At 50.7% G+C, this 18,124-nt stretch overlaps 8 protein-coding genes across 8 annotated transcripts; 5 read left to right on the top strand and 3 right to left on the bottom strand.

The window, feature by feature from the left end:
- Positions 1 to 145: 145 nt before the first annotated feature.
- On the top strand, positions 146 to 1,141 carry PtrM4_131980 (ParA multi-domain protein; the record flags this gene model as incomplete). The annotated part of the gene is made up of 1 exon (XM_001941203.2): positions 146 to 1,141. The coding sequence occupies one exon, from the start codon at positions 146 to 148 to the stop codon at positions 1,139 to 1,141; it is 996 nt and encodes a 331-aa protein (XP_001941238.1).
- Positions 1,142 to 2,303: 1,162 nt separating this feature from the next.
- Positions 2,304 to 3,384, top strand: PtrM4_131970 (uncharacterized protein; the record flags this gene model as incomplete). Its single annotated transcript, XM_066109057.1, has 2 exons — positions 2,304 to 3,234; positions 3,290 to 3,384. The coding sequence occupies 2 exons, from the start codon at positions 2,304 to 2,306 to the stop codon at positions 3,382 to 3,384; spliced, it is 1,026 nt and encodes a 341-aa protein (XP_065961049.1).
- Positions 3,385 to 3,602: 218 nt separating this feature from the next.
- On the top strand, positions 3,603 to 4,747 carry PtrM4_131960 (uncharacterized protein; the record flags this gene model as incomplete). Its single annotated transcript, XM_066109056.1, is given in 3 exon segments — positions 3,603 to 3,849; positions 3,958 to 4,725; positions 4,743 to 4,747. The coding sequence occupies 3 exon segments, from the start codon at positions 3,603 to 3,605 to the stop codon at positions 4,745 to 4,747; spliced, it is 1,020 nt and encodes a 339-aa protein (XP_065961048.1).
- A 609-nt stretch (positions 4,748 to 5,356) lies between these two features.
- Positions 5,357 to 6,307, bottom strand: PtrM4_131950 (Tas, oxidoreductase (related to aryl-alcohol dehydrogenase); the record flags this gene model as incomplete). Its single annotated transcript, XM_001941201.2, has 1 exon — positions 5,357 to 6,307. One exon carries the CDS (start codon positions 6,305 to 6,307, stop codon positions 5,357 to 5,359), a length of 951 nt encoding a protein of 316 aa, XP_001941236.1.
- Positions 6,308 to 7,163: 856 nt separating this feature from the next.
- On the bottom strand, positions 7,164 to 9,083 carry PtrM4_131940 (LCCL domain containing protein; the record flags this gene model as incomplete). The annotated part of the gene is made up of 1 exon (XM_001941200.2): positions 7,164 to 9,083. One exon carries the CDS (start codon positions 9,081 to 9,083, stop codon positions 7,164 to 7,166), a length of 1,920 nt encoding a protein of 639 aa, XP_001941235.2.
- Positions 9,084 to 9,753: 670 nt separating this feature from the next.
- Positions 9,754 to 11,615, top strand: PtrM4_131930 (ARO8, Transcriptional regulator protein; the record flags this gene model as incomplete). The annotated part of the gene is made up of 2 exons (XM_001941199.2): positions 9,754 to 9,904; positions 9,955 to 11,615. 2 exons carry the CDS (start codon positions 9,754 to 9,756, stop codon positions 11,613 to 11,615), a joined length of 1,812 nt encoding a protein of 603 aa, XP_001941234.2.
- A 2,276-nt stretch (positions 11,616 to 13,891) lies between these two features.
- On the top strand, positions 13,892 to 14,171 carry PtrM4_131920 (uncharacterized protein; the record flags this gene model as incomplete). The annotated part of the gene is made up of 2 exons (XM_066109055.1): positions 13,892 to 14,020; positions 14,100 to 14,171. The coding sequence occupies 2 exons, from the start codon at positions 13,892 to 13,894 to the stop codon at positions 14,169 to 14,171; spliced, it is 201 nt and encodes a 66-aa protein (XP_065961047.1).
- A 493-nt stretch (positions 14,172 to 14,664) lies between these two features.
- Positions 14,665 to 18,108, bottom strand: PtrM4_131910 (uncharacterized protein; the record flags this gene model as incomplete). The annotated part of the gene is made up of 1 exon (XM_066109054.1): positions 14,665 to 18,108. One exon carries the CDS (start codon positions 18,106 to 18,108, stop codon positions 14,665 to 14,667), a length of 3,444 nt encoding a protein of 1,147 aa, XP_065961046.1.
- Between the last annotated feature and the right edge of the window lie 16 nt (positions 18,109 to 18,124).

The raw sequence follows: 18,124 nt of genomic DNA, 5'->3' as shown, positions 1-18,124 counted from the left end.
CACCTCTCACCTTGTAACCACAATAGTACTCCTGGTTGATGAGATAGCCTAAGATACATTGAATCAACCTTTCATCTTACGCACCACCGACTGCCGATTGCCAAAGTCGCCAAACACCCGCCGTGCCAAACCCCTCGTGTTCGCGATGCCGCTCAACAACATCAGCAACATCCTCCTCGTCCTCTCCGGAAAAGGCGGAGTCGGTAAATCCAGCATAACCACGCAACTAGCGCTCACATTATCGCTACAAGGACACTCAGTCGGTGTGTTGGACATTGATTTGACAGGGCCGAGTATACCCAGGTTCTTTGGCATTGAGGATGCGAAAGTGACACAAGCGCCTGGTGGATGGAACCCTGTAGACGTACATGGAGAGCAGATGTTGGGTCCGCAGAAGAGGTCAGATTTAAACAAAGGAAATACAGAGAGCGGCTCAGAGGGTCAAAAGGTTGGCGCATTATCGTGCATGTCTCTAGGCTTCATTCTCCCCTCGCGCTCTGATGCAGTCATCTGGCGTGGCCCCAAGAAGACTGCCATGGTCCGCCAGTTCCTCACCGATGTTCTCTGGCCAGAGCTCGACTATCTCCTAATCGACACCCCGCCCGGTACTTCGGACGAACATATTTCCCTCCTCGAGACCCTGTTGAAGAACACTACGCCTTTGCCCGCGCCCCAATCCGGCCTTCCTTTCTTGGCCGGCGCCGTCGTCGTCACAACACCGCAAGCCATCAGTGTAAGCGATGTGAAGAAGGAATTGAACTTTTGCAAGAAGACAGGCATAAGAGTCTTGGGAGTCATAGAAAATATGGCTGGCTTCGTGTGCCCAAACTGCGCGGAATGCACAAATGTGTTTAGCAAAGGAGGAGGCGAAGTCATGGCACGGGAGTTTGAGGTCCCGTTTCTGGGCAGTGTGCCTATTGACCCGGCATTTGTCGAACTAATAGAAAGTGGTACAAGACCTATATATCCAAAGGGTACCATTTTGGGTGGCAAGGATATGGGGACCAAAGAAGAGGATTCGATGGACGCGGAAGAGAGGAAGAAGGCCAGTCTCGTGGAAAAATATAGGGACTGCTCACTTGCGCCGTTATTTGATGCGTTTGTCGAGAGACTGAAGGGAGATGTTGCAAGAATACGATGATCAATTTTTGGAGCCTTCGGATGCATCAAAAAATCCCGAGAGATGCAACACTTATGTAGGTATCCATCAACACTAGATTTGATTTGTTGATGAGTTTCCGTATCCTGGAAGAAGTGACAGAGCTGATTATGAACAGCTTGTCATTTCCGTTCCGTCCGTACTCAAACAATTCGTACCGTTTCACTATCTTCAATATCACAGTCATCCACTATGTGCGCGCAAGACTTTTGTCTCCTCAAAACTACCACGGTACCTATCCTGGCGTATCAAACTGAAAAAACCCATCAATTACATGATTTTGACGAGAGCCCTTCCGAGATTTTTCGGCTCTTGCCTCAGCCTTCCACTATCTCATGTTGTCACAGCCTTCTACTACACCGACATTCTGTCGTCATTTCATCTGACTACAATTCTACGGGATCATTCGAATTTGTGCCGACGTCATTCATCACGCCATCAAATCAAGAGCTGCCCATGACTCCTACAGATCAATCACAGCCTTTCGGATGATAGTAGCCTGGCCTGGAGACTCCGGCTGCCATCGGAGTTGTTGGTAGCCGTCACGGTCGGCTTGCCCCTATAGGCAGCGACTGGTCTTTCCTTTGTACGACAATACAGACTAGAGATTCTCTTCGATCGCGAATTTGCTGCGTTGACGTAATCTTTTAAAGTCTTTTGGATGCGGAAGTTTTGGATGCCTCGGGTCGACTGTACCATGGTAACCGTCTCGCTTGTATGATAACACGTGTTTAACGGCAGCTGATAGGTAAAAGAAGTCGTAATCGCACTTTCCAGGTAAAGTTGGTCGCATTTTGGTATGGGCACTATACTATATACAGCGACTGAGGGACTACTTTCACAACCTTCCGTCGCACAAACAACACAACTTTGACAGCAGTCGATTTTTCAAGACAATTTGCGACGCTGCAAAGATCCTCAGCTTGCGGAGTAGCTATCTCGATACGCACTACCTGTGCGATACGCGCGACAACATTAACGGCGTATTCAAAGTCAGAGAGTAGTTGCGACAACAGTGAGCAAATTTCTAGACCATAACCCCAAATTTTCTTCAGCGCAGCAGCGGGTAAGTCAAGGCCCCAATCGACAACTCCCTGCCTACTGACCGATACTTTGAAGACCCGACATAGTTGGCGCGTTCACCATGGACGCTGCCAGCACCGACAGTCCGTCTGGACACGATACCCAAAACCGTGTGGCAAATCCGGCACATGGACCCTTTGACGACACTCTAAAGAACAGCGCAAATGGAGAGCCTGCGGTCCAAGACAACGCGACTGACACTATGAGCAACCCACCTCTAAGCGACAACAACGGCACCTTAGAGAAGGAGCCCGATATGGGTGAGCAGAAAGAACTCGTCGTGAAACTCAAGTTCAAGACCGACAATGCGCCAATTCTTCCCTCAGAAATCGCAAACATGGGTCCAGGCTCTGCTACTATGGACCCCGCTCAGGAGTCTGCGTCACTGGACTCTTCGAGGCTTTCCGCAGAAGACACATCCATCAAGCTGGAGCCGGAAGATATCGGTAACATTACGGCCCAAGATCTCAACTCAAGTGGTACGCATAAAATCCAAGGAGATGAGTCCAGCGACACAACGTTGACTCAGCAACCCCTGAACGAACATATGAACGAGTCGCACCAGACTAACACACCACAAGACAAGACTGTACCTGAGGAACATCCAGTTTCAGGCAACAATGGCGTTTGTCATGGTTCCACAGTTGCTGAGCTGCAAACGTCCCATACTGCTGACCCAAAGGAGGACCATCAACTGCCAATCAAAGTGGACGACGGCGAACAAGCTGGTGGAGAACATGACGAGACTGACCGTTTGCTGCCCGATACTCCCTCCGTACCTGACAATATCCCGGCACCTGGCAGGGATGTTAACAAGCTCAAGGACGAAGACATGGACATCGACAAAGAGCAGGTATCCACTCTGCAGTCACAGCGACTTGGTGTCAGCCAATCAATTGCTGAATCCACAGTTGACGGCATCTTTGGCCAGAGTCATAAATTGGACACCACTCCGATACAGTTCACCATAGACTCTACTTCACCTCGTCTTGGTACTCAAAACATCACCAAAAAGCCGCCTGTTGCTAACAGTCTTTCTTCATACAGCAAATCGGTGTCTCCTCATCATTCGCAACAGCCTTTCACTCAGAACGGCCTCAGCGAGCCCACACATCTCCAGCAGCTTGAACGCCAGATCTTAGATAAGAAGCAGAAGCTAGAAGAGATGAAGAAAAAGATGGGGAGCTCTGGTCGGCAAACACCCCAACCAGCAAGTCATCCTGGACATCAGCGGAGCCAATCATACATGCCACCTGCGTTTGCCAGTAGACCTCCTCCTTCGAGCTATCAGCGTGGACATCCTCCGTCCGCCTTTCAGCCTTTTGCATATGGCAACAATAGCGGTCCATCTGCTTACATTATGGCAACTCCTTCTCCATACGGTCAGATGATGTCCATGTCGTCGCAGCTAGGTCGTGGTCCTGGCGATTACAGCATGGCGGCACTCCGCGATGTGATCGATGGAAACCCAGGTCCGTCTGCACACCGCTACACAAAGGCTCCACCTCAAGTTGTCAACGAGGATGACCGCGGGCAAATGATGTCCATGTCGTCGCAGCCAAATTACAATATGGCGGCACTCCGCGATATGGTCAAGGGGAAATCAGGTCCGTCTGCACAGCGTTATACAAAGGCTCGATCTCAAGTTTTCGACGAGAACGAAGAAGACAAGGACGACGAATACTCCGATGACGATGAACCTCTACGCACACGAGTGAAGCGCCATCCATCAGTCATGAGCGAAGACTCTGTCATCCACATGAGCTCTCCCCCCCTCACCTCCATCCGCGACCCCCACAACGACCGTTCCGCCTCCTCCTTCCTCACTGACAAGGAAACTCCCGAGCCAGACAGTAGCTCAGCGCACAAGAACCCAGTCCGGAAACCGCGCCCTCTCCCTCAACCCCTCCGCCCCGACACCTCCTTAAACGGTAACGAAGACATCGACTCCACCAAAATCAACTGGTGCCTCCCCCGCTACGAAGTCCTCCCCCAGCCCACCCTCGACGACGTCCCCTCAGCAAAAATCTCCCTACCAGGCCTCGTCCGGGAAGAACTGCTCCTCTCCCCCGACCACTCAGCACAGGAAACCCACTTACTCCTCAACCTTTTCCTCCCCGGCCAACAAGCCCTCGCAGAACCGGACCCACAACCCGCCGTCGCACTCCTAAACTTCCACACCATCGCCGTCATGGTCATCGAATGCTACGTCCAGTACGAAATCGGCGACGAACTAGGTCTCGGCCGCGGCCACTTCCACGACAACCACGACGACGAGGGTATAGGCGAGTACGAGCGTGTCCGCGACGCCAAAGACGCCGATGTGGATGAGATCTTCTTTGCGGTGGTCGATCGGTGGCGGGCGGGCAGGGAGTCGAAGAAGGAGAGTTTGACGCTGATTCGTGGCGCGCAGGAGTTTGCGGACCAGGCGCTTGATGTTATCTATTATATCAAGGAGAATGGGTTACTGAGGGGGACGGAGGGTAAGGGGAAGAAAAAGGTTAGGACTGAGGAGGAGATGGTGGGGGTTAGTCGGAAGGGGAAAGGGAAGGTGGCGGGGACTAAGAGGGGGACGACGGCGAAGCCGAATCAGATGGGTGCGAGGAAGAAGGCGAAAGTTGAGGCCAAGGTTGAGGTTCGGAAGGTTGAGGTTAAGAAGAGGGCGAAGCCGGTTGTGGTTAAGAGGTGTTGAGGTGGTCGTGACGGATATGGCTATTCGGATCAGCAACATCTGGACTGGCAGGGCTTTGAAGGAGAGGCGATGTGTGCTAGTTTGGATGCATTGGTCCTTGGATGGAGAGAAGGATAGATTTGAGATTAGTTTGGGTCCTCGGGTTCTTTGTGGACATGTTTTGGTCGCTCTTTCGGGCGTGCGTACGTCGGCATACGACGGATTTTCGACGAGACGAGATAAGATGGAATCAGTTTGGTCATCCAGGTCTCTTCTTTTGAAGAGTGAATCCTGAACAGTAATGTCATAAACTCTCCTTTTAAAAGCAAGCAATTAAGTTATACTATTCATTATTTTTCTACATTCGCTTGGTCGGCTATCGTTGGTAACGATCATATGCCCATGTTATTACCATGCCTTGCCAGCCCTTTCACCACTAACCCCTAGTTTTCAGCACCGTGATAGTTGTCAACAGGCGCAACCTTCTTGACACTTTCCCAAACCTGGTCGATGCCCTTGACCACCTCGTCACTAAGCTTACCCTTCTTCAGCCACTGAGCGGTCTGCTCCGCTTGCGACACCTTGCTAGCACCAAAGATGATGCCATCCTCCTCCTCTGTCAACGCACTATGAGATGCCATCCATCGGTATGCCAACTCAGCCTTGCTGACGCCCTCCTTCTCCGCAAGCTCGTTCCACTTGAGGAGCGCCTCACGTAGAGGCTCCTTGTCGTAAAGGCCGCTGTACAAGCCACCGAGCGCGTTCTTGTCGAAGCGGCCAACTCCCGCATCGAGGTCCGCCGCTGTCTTTGTGAGGAAGCCACCGGCGAGGGGCGAGTAAGCGTAGAAGTTGATGCCGAGCTTGCGGAGTGTGGGGAAGAGTTTTGTTTCCAAGTGGCGGGCCACGGGGTTGTAGTTGCCCTGGTAGACGGCGGGGAGCGGGTAGCCCTTGCTCTTGCAGATGTCGTACACTTGCTGCACTTGCTCGGCGGAGAAGTTGCTAAGACCGAAGCGGCGGAAGATGCCCTTCTTGTAGGCTTCGTTCATGCCGGCAAGGGTCTCCTCAAAGGGGACGCTTGTGTCGGGTGCGTGGATGTAGTAGATATCGAATTGGTCGATCTTAACCTGGTCCAGAGAGTCTTGCGTGTCTGCAATTACCTCGTCCTTGCCGCTTCGGCCGGGAGCAAAGCCGCTGGGGATCTTTGTGTCGATGGTGAATTCCTTACGCTTCTCGAGCTGGCCGATAGCTACCTCGGAGCCGGGGTAGAGACGTGCTGTGTCAATGTTCTTAACGCCATTGGCAAGTAGAGCGTCGATGAGCTTGGCGCGGTCTTCTGGTGTGTTGAAGATGCCACTGTCTGAAACAGGGTATCCTCCGAAGATGGTCTTGACCATTATGGCGGTATTCTTGGAACGTGATGTATGTGAAGTGTGGTGTAGGTCTCAACAATGAGGTGGTTTTGATTGCGGGGTAGCTACAACTGTTGTTGTTGAGGAAGTTGCAACTGAGTTGATGACGATTCTTTGCAACGCCCCTCCCCCTCTTTATATGCTACCAAATCGCTATTCTCACTCTTCGTGACGCAATACCGCCGACTAGTGTTTCCCATTACCAATTCCTCAAAGGTCAAGATCCCGTAGGGTACTGCCGGTGTCGCCGCACCAAGTTCGCCCACAATTACGTACCTCGGCAGAATGACAGCACTTGTATTGCTGCGGTGTTAATGTTTATCTCCGTTCACATGCAATTGTGTAATTCCAACTCTAAGATGACAGACATCACAGCATTGTGAGCCCCTCTGCGGGGAGATTCTGTGTCCCGATTCACAGCAGATGCTTGAAAATTCAGACGCGTACATGTGTGAAGGAGTGTTAAGCCTTCTGCCTATTCACTACGCCACATCCTTCCCAACAATTCTGAGCACGACAATGATTACTTTTCACACCGCCTACTTCTTGCTTATTGACATCCGACCATAAAATGATCCGAGCCGGGCCGTTACACGAGGACTAGGATCCTGCAGGAGCCAAGAGGAAGTACGCGGCAACTAGTAGTAGTTTAGTGATCGGACGTCGGACGAACTCAGCATATTAGATCAACAAGCCGGACGAACAAGACTTCCGACAACCGAGGATGAAGACAAAACATATCACTCGTGATAACATGGTGCAATAGATGTGTTTCAAATATGTCTCTAGCCAGTATACTTGTCCAAACAAGGCAGTGCGATGCGATACGTGTTTTTTGAGATTATGATGGCCCGGGCTCCATGTCTGCCCAGCTACCATCTGCTCCCCAGACTCCTGCCTTTGTGTAGTCACCTCTTCCACCACCTCGCAGGTATCCAAAGCGGAAGTACTCATTCACGCCTTCCATGTGTCTTGTCCAGGTCCAACTCTCTTCCATTCTATCCGCGTACTCGTGGTATCGTTCTACATCGTTCACCAGGATGCTCATTCCGTCGTAAGGCTTGGGGAACGGGAAATGCCAGTCAAAAGTGATGTTGGGTCTGAGGAAAGGCAAATTCGTGTTGTTGTGAATGATTGGCGCCGTGATGAGAGGGAGAAGGGTACCAATGGGCGCGTCACCGCGAAGCTCATTGGGCGTTTGGAGTATACTATCGAAACCCCAACGTGCGATCCCGTTGATGAACAAACCTATCAGGATACCTTGAAACAGAAGTGAGGGGCGCGTTTGCATGGATGTTCCTGCGACGAGTAGAAGGCCGAGGATGTAGTGATGAATTCGAACGTTCATCTTAGGTACGGCGACGAGTGCGAGTATGCCAGCGACCAAAGCACCGTAAATGGCGAGGAACTGGGGCAAGCGTCCTTCAACCCTCAGCGCCCATCCTTGTCCAACAGCGATAAAGAACAAGATGAGAACAATGATGATGAGTGCGGGGATTGCGCCAGGCTGATTCTTAATGTCGTGGGGTGTGAGGCGCTCGATGGGGATCTTATCAAAGGTATAGTTGTTCAAAGCGCCTATCCAACATCCTCCGAGCCAGAGAATGGTCTTCTCAATCTGTGCATGAAGGCCTTGAAGTTGACGACGCACGGCGAATCGGTAAACAGCGTACATGCAAAAACACGCAGGGAGGAAGCGTCCCAATGCTATACTAATGATAGCGTAGTAATCGGTAAGGTTCGGAGGATCCGACGCAAGTGCAACGTGGAAAAAGACTCCGGTAAAGATTGAGGCGAAGAAGACGGCTGGAGACGTGGTAAACAGGGACAAGAGGATGGTAAAGGTCAGAGATACGCCTAACAACGGCCAACGCAGGTCGCGACACTTGGCTGCCGTGCCATGGAGGAACGTGAATGATCGCGGAAAATACGAGTCGAAGCCGATGCTCTGGATGTGATTTCTGTTGACGCTAGGGTAGTTGCTTTTCTTGCCAACCTGAGCAACAACACCACATCCACCCGAGGCGTCGTTGATAAAGCCAGCATGGATAGCTGCGCCACAGATGAATGAATCGGCGCGGTAATACGTATTCTCGAGGGTCTGTTGTTCATCTGTGGGACCACCAACAACGAGTGGCCGGTAGTTTTCCATCTGATCTCCCACGGCATGTGGATTGAGCAACTGCACACGCTTGCAGTTCGCCGGACAGCGGAACGACATGGAGCTATTCTCAAACGGTCGACAAAGATCGCCATTGAGTCCGCACCCATTTCCATCGCTCCAAAAGCGATCAGTGCACCTTATCCGTACTGGACTACCGTATCCAGGTATGTCGGCCGCGAACGCGCTACGATGCAATACCAAGCCAAAAGTCAGAATCCAGCAGAAGTAGAAGAAGACCAACAGAGCGATCTTCTGGTTCTTCTTGGGAAAGTAATTGTTCAATAGCTGGATAGGCGCAGTCTGTATCCTGGGGAAGAAAGGATGTATCTTCCACGGCCGTGGTGGCTGTGGTCCTTTGACCCAAACGACGACGTTGTTCCATACACGTTGTAACCGCGGCGGTATATATTTGGTGGCGTAATAGGGCTCTTGTGGGCTATAGTATTCTTCGCCGGAAGCCTCGGAAGGTGCGATGAATTCGGCGGATTCGTCGTCACGGTACACTTGCGGAGGCGCGCCCTCATCATCAACACTATCCCGCGGTTCCGTGTCAGGAAGTGAGGCCAGCTCGTGGCGGGATCTAGTTGACGAAGCCATAAAAACAGTATGCGCCGAGGCTTAACGTTCGTCTATCAATAGGGATGCGCGTGAAAGGACGAACATCGAACGGGGGGGGGGCTAGAACGGGTATATACAGAGAGGGAGAGATGAGGTAAGAAACAAAGAGGCGAGTGTGTCAAGTGTTGAGTGTCCACGCGCTCTGCTCTGGTAAGCTTTCTCGGGACCTGCATGACGGCGATGCGGACCCTGTGGGGTACCCACGTTGCCGGCCTCGCGTTGCCAAGACACTAGTAGCCCACGACTTGAGCAGCAAAGAATGGCCACATGGGGTCAAAGGCCATGCACGCTTGGACATGGAGAATTAGATACTGTTGTCGTCTCATACGTGTCGAGTTGGGTAGACTAGCCAGCTGTCATCACGTGTCTACTGTACGCCTTGTCTTCAATCGGGTCTAGTTTGTACATACAGGCCTCCCGTTGGATGATGAGGTCACTGTTAAAGCCGACATTTCTAATCAATTCCTTATCGGCTCCACGGACTAGTTTACAGGCGGTGGACGTCTCGGCTCCGTCTTTTGCTGTTCGCTGTTCGTTGTTCCATCTGAAAGTAATTATCATTTGAACGGTTTTGACTTTTGAGACCTTTGAGACTTGTGTTACTAGGTACAGTTACAGCGCTATCGATACGCAGCTGCAGTGTCCTACCATGGCGCCGTACAGCTCCGAGCCTAGCTCGTTTCCCGATCCAGTCGATCTCACCCACCACCTATCACGAAGTACACGAGCGCGTGAGGCTTCCGCCATCAAGAAGTTTTACAAGTACTTCCAGATACCTGGTATTGCACAATTAGCCGGAGGTACAGTCGCTTGCACCTGAATGTCGCTTGTAATTACTTACACTTCATAGGCCTGCCCAACGACCACTACTTTCCATACGACACACTCGAAGCCAAGGTTGCACACCCGAATCGATGGCAGCCAACGCCAAACAAGCCCGTCGACCCGCCCGCCGAAGACCCCCCATCCTCTCAATTAGCCAAGACGTCCATCATCCCGCGTAAGGAAAAGACGCCGCCGTCGTCGCGCCTCGTCGTCCCAAAGAACTCCAACGTACCAGACCCTCTCCGCATGATCGATTTGAAGTCGGCGCTACAATATGGACAAGCTATGGGCTACCCAGCCTTGTATCAGTTCATTCGTCAGTTCACAAGAGAGAACCTACATCCTTTTGTACCATACAAGAGTGGCCCAGAAGTCATCTTGACCTGTGGCTCTACCGATGGCTTCTCCAAGACGATAATTGCCCTCAGTGATGAGTGGTCAGCCGATCACGACCCTGTCGATGAAAGGCCTGGTATTCTTTGCGAGGAGTACTGCTACATGAATGCTATTCAGACGTGCAGGCCACGCGGCTTCAACATTGCAGCCGTGGCTATTGATGACGAAGGCATGATGGCCCAAGGTCCTGGAGGATTAGAAGATGTTCTGGAAAACTGGGACTTTTCAAAGGGTCGCAGACCGCATCTCATGTACACTGTCACCATTGGCCAGAATCCAACATCAGGTACCTTATCAGTCCAGCGACGAACGGAGATATACGCCCTCTGCGTCAGGTACGATGTAATCATCATCGAGGATGACCCGTACTGGTACCTACAATACCCGTCTTCTTCGTCTAGCAGCGTTCCCCCAAAGCCTACAAAGTCTTCAGGCTTCGAGTTCCTGGACAGCCTCATCTCCTCCTACCTAAGCGTAGATTACCAAGGCCGCGTCGTACGCCTCGACACCTTCTCCAAGACCGTCGCCCCAGGCTGCCGTCTCGGATGGATTACCGCACAACCCGCGCTCGTCGAGCGCATCCTACGCATCACCGAAACCTCCACCCAGCAGCCCTCTGGGTTCGTACAATCGATGATCGCAGAGCTACTCATGGGCCCACAATCCTCCAACGACCCAGGAAAGGGAGGCTCCGCAGACGGCAGCGGCTGGAAAGTTGACGGCTGGGTGCGCTGGCTCGAAGGCATGCGAGGCAACTACGAACGCCGCATGCAGCAAATGTGCGACGTGCTCGACACGGGCCGGGAAGTTGTAAAAGCCGGTCGACGCAAGAGTCTCGTTGAAGTCACAGATGACAGCGACGACTGGGCTGTAGTCGAGAAGAAACCCATGTACTCTTTCGTCCGACCGCTGGGCGGCATGTTCGTCTGGGTACGCTTCGATTTCTCGTCCCATCCCCTCGCCAAACAAGTCCCTGGCGCCCGTCTTGCACAGGCTCTCTGGGTCTTCTGGACAACGAAACCTTATGTTATTCTCGTTGCGCCTGGAAGTATGTTTGCAGCCAACGAAGAGATCAGAGTAAAGGACAGCTTTAACTGCTTCAGACTGTGTTTTGCGGCATGTCCGGCTGAGGAGGTCGATGATATTAGTAGGAGGTTTGTGGATGGTGCGCAGGCTTTTTGGCACATCAAAAGTAAGAGTAAGATTGATAAGTTGTTGGAAGAGGAGGAGGATGCGGTTGCGGGTGTGGATCATGTGGCCGGTATGGCGGTGTTGACGGGGATGTGCTGAGTGAATTTTGGGTGTTAGCTTGAGATTATATATACATGTCATGAAGGTTTCTGGGTTTGATGAGTTTTGGTCAGTATGAGGGTGGAGCGTTTTCGCGTATGAGGTGTCGTTCATTGCACTTATGATAGAGATTTTGGGATATATAACGAGGAACTTTCTTAGATGAGAATGATGCTATGTTATTTTTCCTGGCTTGCCTTTCCACTGTCACTCTGCTCTGATACGAAACTATCCTTAATGAATCTTCCTCACAACCCGGTCTGATCGTGTTGGCGTTCTTCTTCCCGCTCCTAGATACCCTGTTAGTTTTATATAGCAGGTTGGCGTATCGATTGAAGCCCTGGAGGTGAAAACTGGATCAGTCATCCCGCCAATCACTACTGTTTTGTTTGAGGGACCAGATAAAATGGAATATCTCTAGGGCAACCGGGTCCATGCGTCTAGGCCGTTCACGTTCGTAAGATTCCCTTTTTATATCACCTCTCTTGACGATAATGGCTGAATGGTCCCGGAAAATTTCTCGATGCTCCCCTTCGTCGTTGTATGTCGGATCTCGACAGCTCCGCCAATTAGCACAATCCAGGATTAAAAACAGAGATTGCAAGGTTTTCATCTTGCTAAATCACTTGTAGACGGCACTCTCGGAGGCACTAGATTTGTTGCGCATGACTGTAATCACGAGATTTTCCAGTACCGGGCACAGAATCTGGATCTGCAAAGTCCTATCCTCAGTGAAGACCATGGGAGTTTTTCTCTTCGAACGCGCGTGTTGGACGTAGATTCAGAGGGTGTCAAGCTGAGCTTCTTTAGCGTTGGTCCATGATGGATCAAGACTGTCTCTATCATTTGTGGCTCCATAGGCCCGTTGATAGCCAACTCCTCGAGAGAGTCGATAGACTGAAAAAAGGAGGTTACATTCTCAATGTAGCGAGGTTGCTCGTTGTAGTCGTCGTTGCAATTGAGATTGATGAGGAGCGTTTTCAGGTTGGGGAGTAAATTGTTCTGAGCAATCCATTCCATTTCCTCGCCACTGAGTCCACAATCCCTGATGGCGAAGTGTTGCAGCTTATTGAAATTCGTATGCTTATCCCAGTTCCATAGCACTGCGGACGGCCCACTATAGAGTGACAGTGATGTTGAGGACCCAGTTACATCACCGGAAAAGCCTGGGAGGTCTTGCCACGATGGCCTTCGCACGTTACGTCGACAAGCTGTGTCTGCGTCAGACTTGCTATCAGTCAGTTCAGTCAGTCCGGAGGTCTCCGAACTGACTGAACTGATGTTTGAAGGTCACTGAACTGGACTGGACTGAACTGACGTTGCCGCTGCTGTGGACTGACTGAACTGAACTGACGTTGCTGCTGCAGTGGACTGACTGAACTGACCTGGACTGATCTAAACTGACCTTGTCACGAGAGGCAACGAGCAGTAATCTCAGAACTTATGAAGAAGTTTGATTTGTGTGCTACGTACAGTACTCAAGTGTAAATACAAGACGTTGCGTGAAGAAAAGAAGTGGAGAGTTCCACCAGAGAAAGATATATAGCGGAAGGAAGCTTGTGTGACGTCATACAGATGTCGGGGTAGTAGCATACTGTCGAGGATAGTACATTGCGCTGTTGCGATAGGAGCGTACGGGTTAAGAGCAGGAGCGCATGGGTCAGAGGCAGGAGTGTCAAGGGGACCACGGTGGTTACCGTGACACTTAGTCGCAAAACGATCCAGACAAACATGGGAAACGTAATCAATATGGTGCAGCAATCGTCTAGAGCGGCAACCTCTACAAGAGAGAGGACGACTACGTGGTCTACTCTCGTAGCAAAGGGGGTGTAGAACGAGGCCGCAATACCGCCACCGCTAGCTTGGTGGCTCGCTCATAAATAATCGGTGTGGGAATAGGCTTCGGGTGTAAGCGTATGAGTGCAGATTGATCACTAATATAGGGTTGTTGAGTTCGGATATGTTGCGGAGCAAAAGAAGGACTTTTTTGCTCCCTCGAATAACACAGGATATGACCCCTGACTACCCCTGCAGCAGCACAGACGTGTTATGAAATTATGGTGACAGTTGTTGTAACCGTAGCTGTCCGTTTCTCGGACTATACGTACGGAACAGTCGTCTTAGCCTCCAAGTATTACGATTCGGTGTATTTTATTTAAACTGTCTTCTGTCGGCACCAAGACAACAGTCCTTCTTCAATCTCTTTAGCAAACATTGCCTTTACTATACCTCATATCAACCTTTTTGTTCTTCCAAATCTATCCTCAATTTTTACAATGAAGTTCCTCGTTGTTTGTGCTGCGTTCTTGGGTCTTGTGACAGCTGTCCCAGTAGCTGTCCCGAATGGAAATATAGAGGAGCGTCAATGTGAACCAGTTAAATGCCACGGTGACGGTACTGTCAATGTAAGTAGCCTCTTCCTGTGTTTGGAAAGCAAGTGCTAGCCAAGCGGTAGACGATGTGTTGCTAACTCCTTGACCGTAGGGTGGTCACGTAAGTAGTCCCTCCCTATGTTTAGATGGAGAGTGTAAGGTAGGCGACGAAGCAAGTTCCTAAATGTGTACAGTGACAGAAGATCGTCTTGGTTATCTAGAGGTCCGCAACCTACATGTCGTTGTATGGAGTTCTCTCGATAGAGAGTTTAAGCTCGGCCGATTGTAGATTGTGTCAATTGGATATGGTACTAAATTGAACTGAGTAAAGAGAAGTGGAAATCGTAGTACTATATTCTAATTCAGACGCCAATAGTTACCTTATAACGTACTTCACAAGCGAGCGGTCACCTTTTGTCAAGATCTCACCAAAACTACAGTAACTTGAATGTAAACTTGTCAGATCAGATAAGATATTGCACAAAAGTGATGGATGTTTATGATTTCTTTTGTTCTTGTGTCTGTTCTAAGGTGCACGCTGAGAGTTTTGTTCTGCTAAGACGCTAACCCGTTATTAGCTAGCGGTGTCGGCACTTTCGGCTCGACACGCCTGCTATCTGACACACCCCCTCAGCTTGGAAGGCATATTGCAAGCTGCATAAACTGGTTGATCGATCCTACATAATGAGGCCTTCCAGTTGCTCTTGCACCTCCTTGAGCTCAATCTCTCTGAGCGGGGCTTCTTCGCGCTCGACGAGTCCCAGTTGATCAAGGAACCTGGCCCATTTATTGGCTGGCAGTGGCTTTGTGAACCCGTCTGCGATCATGTTGTCAGACGGCACATACTCTACCTTGATCACCTTTCGGGTAACCTCCTGTCGTAGCCAGTGATTGTGTATGTCAACGTGCCGAAGCTTTGTTTGCAATTTGGCAACGTCTTCATTTACTAGACGGATCGTCTGAGTATTGTCGCACTTGATTGTGATAATTGGATTGCTTAGCTTTACCTGAAGCTCTTTTAACAACCGCGACGTTAAGATTGCCTCCTTAGCAACTTGTGATAGGGCAAGCAGCTCTGCTTCTGTTGTTGATGTTGTCACAGTATCTTGCTTGCTTGCTCTCCAGGCGATGAGTCCTCCGAACAGCTTGATTGCGTATCCCTGCGAGCTTTTCCTGTCCAGTGTGTTGTCTGCAAACGACGCGTCACTTGCTACCTCGAGGCCATCGCCTCTACCGAGTTCGAGGGCTAGGGATTCTGTTTTCTTGAGATACAGGAGCACACGGTCTGCAGCGTCTTGGTGTTCTGTACTTGGATTGATTAGGAAGCGAGCAAGTCGTGATGTTGCAAAGGCTATGTCGGGTCTTGTTGTGACTGCAGCGAATAGAAGCGATCCAATCTTGCGTTGGTACTTGTTGACTTCAGCTGGTGCTGCGAGTCCTTCTCGTGGTCGGAGTTCGATGCCTGACATTGGCGTATCATGCCTTACATTTTGGTGGTTGATGAGTTGACTGATTTTGTCGACGTATGCAGCTTGAGATAGCTGTATGGTCTTCTGCTTGCGATTGCGCATAACCTCTACACCGAGAAACCACTGTAAGTTGTCTCCTCCCGTACAAGCGTATTTTTCTTGGATCCAGTTGATGGCCTTCATGGCCTCTGATTCTTGCTTTGAACGGTACGCAACGATGATGTCGTCCACATAGAAGAAGATGATAACTCCGTCTTTGATCATGCAGCATGGCTCCTGTGGTATTTGTTGAAACCCTATCGAAGCAAGAGTTGCGGTGAATTCTTTCTGCCACAGTAATGGTGAGATCCGGAGCCCGTAGAGTGCCTTTTGCACTTTGAGTAGAGTGCCAGGCTTCTGATATCCTTTTGGCATCCTCATGTATATTTCTCTGTCGATTGCAGCATGCACAAAAGCATTAGTGACGTCGTATTGTTTCAGCTCAAGATCGTATTTGGCGGCGATTGCCATAAGCATTCTGAATGAGCGTCCTGCCAATGTTGCTGCGTATGTGTCTTGGGAGGTGATGTTGCGTTGTTGGTCTCCCCTTACTACCAATCTTGCCTTGCATTTGATGAGGCGGTGATGCTTGTCGAGTTTGTAGGTGTATACCCACATACAGTCTAGGATCTGGTGCCCTGCTCGTTTGACTGGTGATGCTTGGACCTCAGTCCATGACTTCATTTGTTGGTGACTCCGAAGGTGTGTCTTTTCTGCTTCCTTGAACATTTCGTATAGTGGATGGTCTTCCAGCTTTGAGTATGCTGTTGGGAGTGGCGGTAGCTGGTTACGATGGGGCTTGATTCCCTTGGATAGTAGTCTCTTCACCTGAGCCTTGTCGATTGACTTTCCTTCGTGTTGACCAATGTGTCCTGATTCGGTGCCGGCCATGAATGCGGCTGCCCATGGACTGGTCATTGATGTTGATTGGTTGGACATGTTCGTCATATCCTCGTTGTTCACCTCTCCTTGAACTAGCAAGGCCACAGGTGGAGGAGTTGGTGGCGGGGTTAGATATGCCTCTACCACCTTCCTTCCTTGGTGGTATCTGGTTTTCTGAGTGCGCGGGCTCTCTTCCTGCGTCGTATCGTCCTCGTAGAACGTCTCGGTTTCTGCTTGTTGGCTCTGAGTACCTGGGAGTTCGACTGTTCTCACCCACGTTGCGATTTCCTCTAGGGTGTTGTGCATGAGATTGTCCATCAGGTCCTCAGTCTTGCCATTGAAGATTGTTTCTTCGTCAAACACTACGTCGCGAGTGCTGATTACCTTTGCCATAGATGGGATCCATATGCGGTAAATGTTCGTCGACTGGTATCCCACTAGGTATCCAATCCAGGCCTTCGGATCTAGTCTCTGTAGCCTGGACTTTCCTCTGTGGGTGTCGTCTGTCATTGCGAAAGCCTTACACCCATATGCTTTTAGGTGAGCTTGATTTGGTTTTCGAGGTCCGGTGACTATGCCGTTCATGGCAGCTGCGTGTGTATAGAATATTTCGTATGGTGTCTTCCAATTGTTTGGGTAATTTGGCGTTCGATTGTATAGGTATACCGCCGCTCTGGTAGTTTCTGGCCAGAGTTCCCATGGAAGGTTTGCATCCAGTCGAATTGCGCGTGCCTTTTCTTTTATAACACCCCCTGAGCGCTCAGCTCCTCCGTTTTGAGCTTGAGTATCTGGAGCGGAGGGCTCGAGTTTGATTGATAGGGACGTGCACCATTTTTCGACCTCTTGTTTGACGGTAACGATCTCGTTGTCAGTCTCGATGACTTTGACTGTGATGTTGAATTGTTTCTTCATGAACTGGACGAAGAGGCCTAGGAGGCGAATGATTGAGCGAGCCGGTCTGTTGTCCTTGAAGTAGAAGTCCCATGTGTATCGGGACCGTCGGCAAGTGATCAGCATTTGGCTCTTCTCCTTGGTGAAACTGCCGTCCTCATACTCATGGAAGTCGATGGCTACCCTTTCACCTGGCCCTTCGTCGTTCAGTCTAGGCGTCCTGCGTATTTGTCGTTTCGATTTTGACCTGCCGCAGGCGTCACACTCCACGGTGGTGATGCCCTTGATCCTCACCCCCTCAGATTGCTGCACGAGATGCTCGATCGCGGATGGCCCGGGATGTCCGAGTCGTTTGTGCCATAGTATGGCAGTAGCCTTTTGTGGTGATCGTTTGGCTCGATTCATACGCACATGAAAGGCTGAAGTTGATGTAGTAGGTGGCTCGATAACCCATTGCCCATAGTGTTCCGATAAGGTGGCAATGGTTGAACCATCCCATCGTCGTAGGCTTGTCGGGTCTCCTCGATTGTCCCACCATATACCTTGTCTTCGGAGCAGCCTGAATGATACGAGGCTGCAGAGGAAGTCTGGGCACCAGGCAACATTGCTTAGGTGTAGAATTTGTTTGCCCTGAGCCCCCTCTGCCGTCACCTTGACTGCTCCGTATCCTTGTATCCAAACCCTTGAGTTGCCAGCCCAAATGTAATCTCCCATCGCAGGCGGGCGTACGTCTTCGAGCCTTGAGAGGTTGTTGCAGATGTGCGTCGTCGAGCCAGAATCCAGGATGAATGCATCCTTTAATGGGTATCCTTGATTGCTCGCATTGAATGCCGCTTTCATCATGCCCTCGTCCAGC

Source organism: Pyrenophora tritici-repentis, chromosome 7 (assembly GCF_003171515.1).
Source record: "Pyrenophora tritici-repentis strain M4 chromosome 7, whole genome shotgun sequence".
In the NCBI taxonomy this organism is placed as follows: Eukaryota; Fungi; Ascomycota; class Dothideomycetes; order Pleosporales; family Pleosporaceae; genus Pyrenophora; species Pyrenophora tritici-repentis.
The sequence above is the reverse complement of the archived record's forward strand: the minus strand, read 5'-3'. Positions and strand labels throughout refer to the sequence as shown.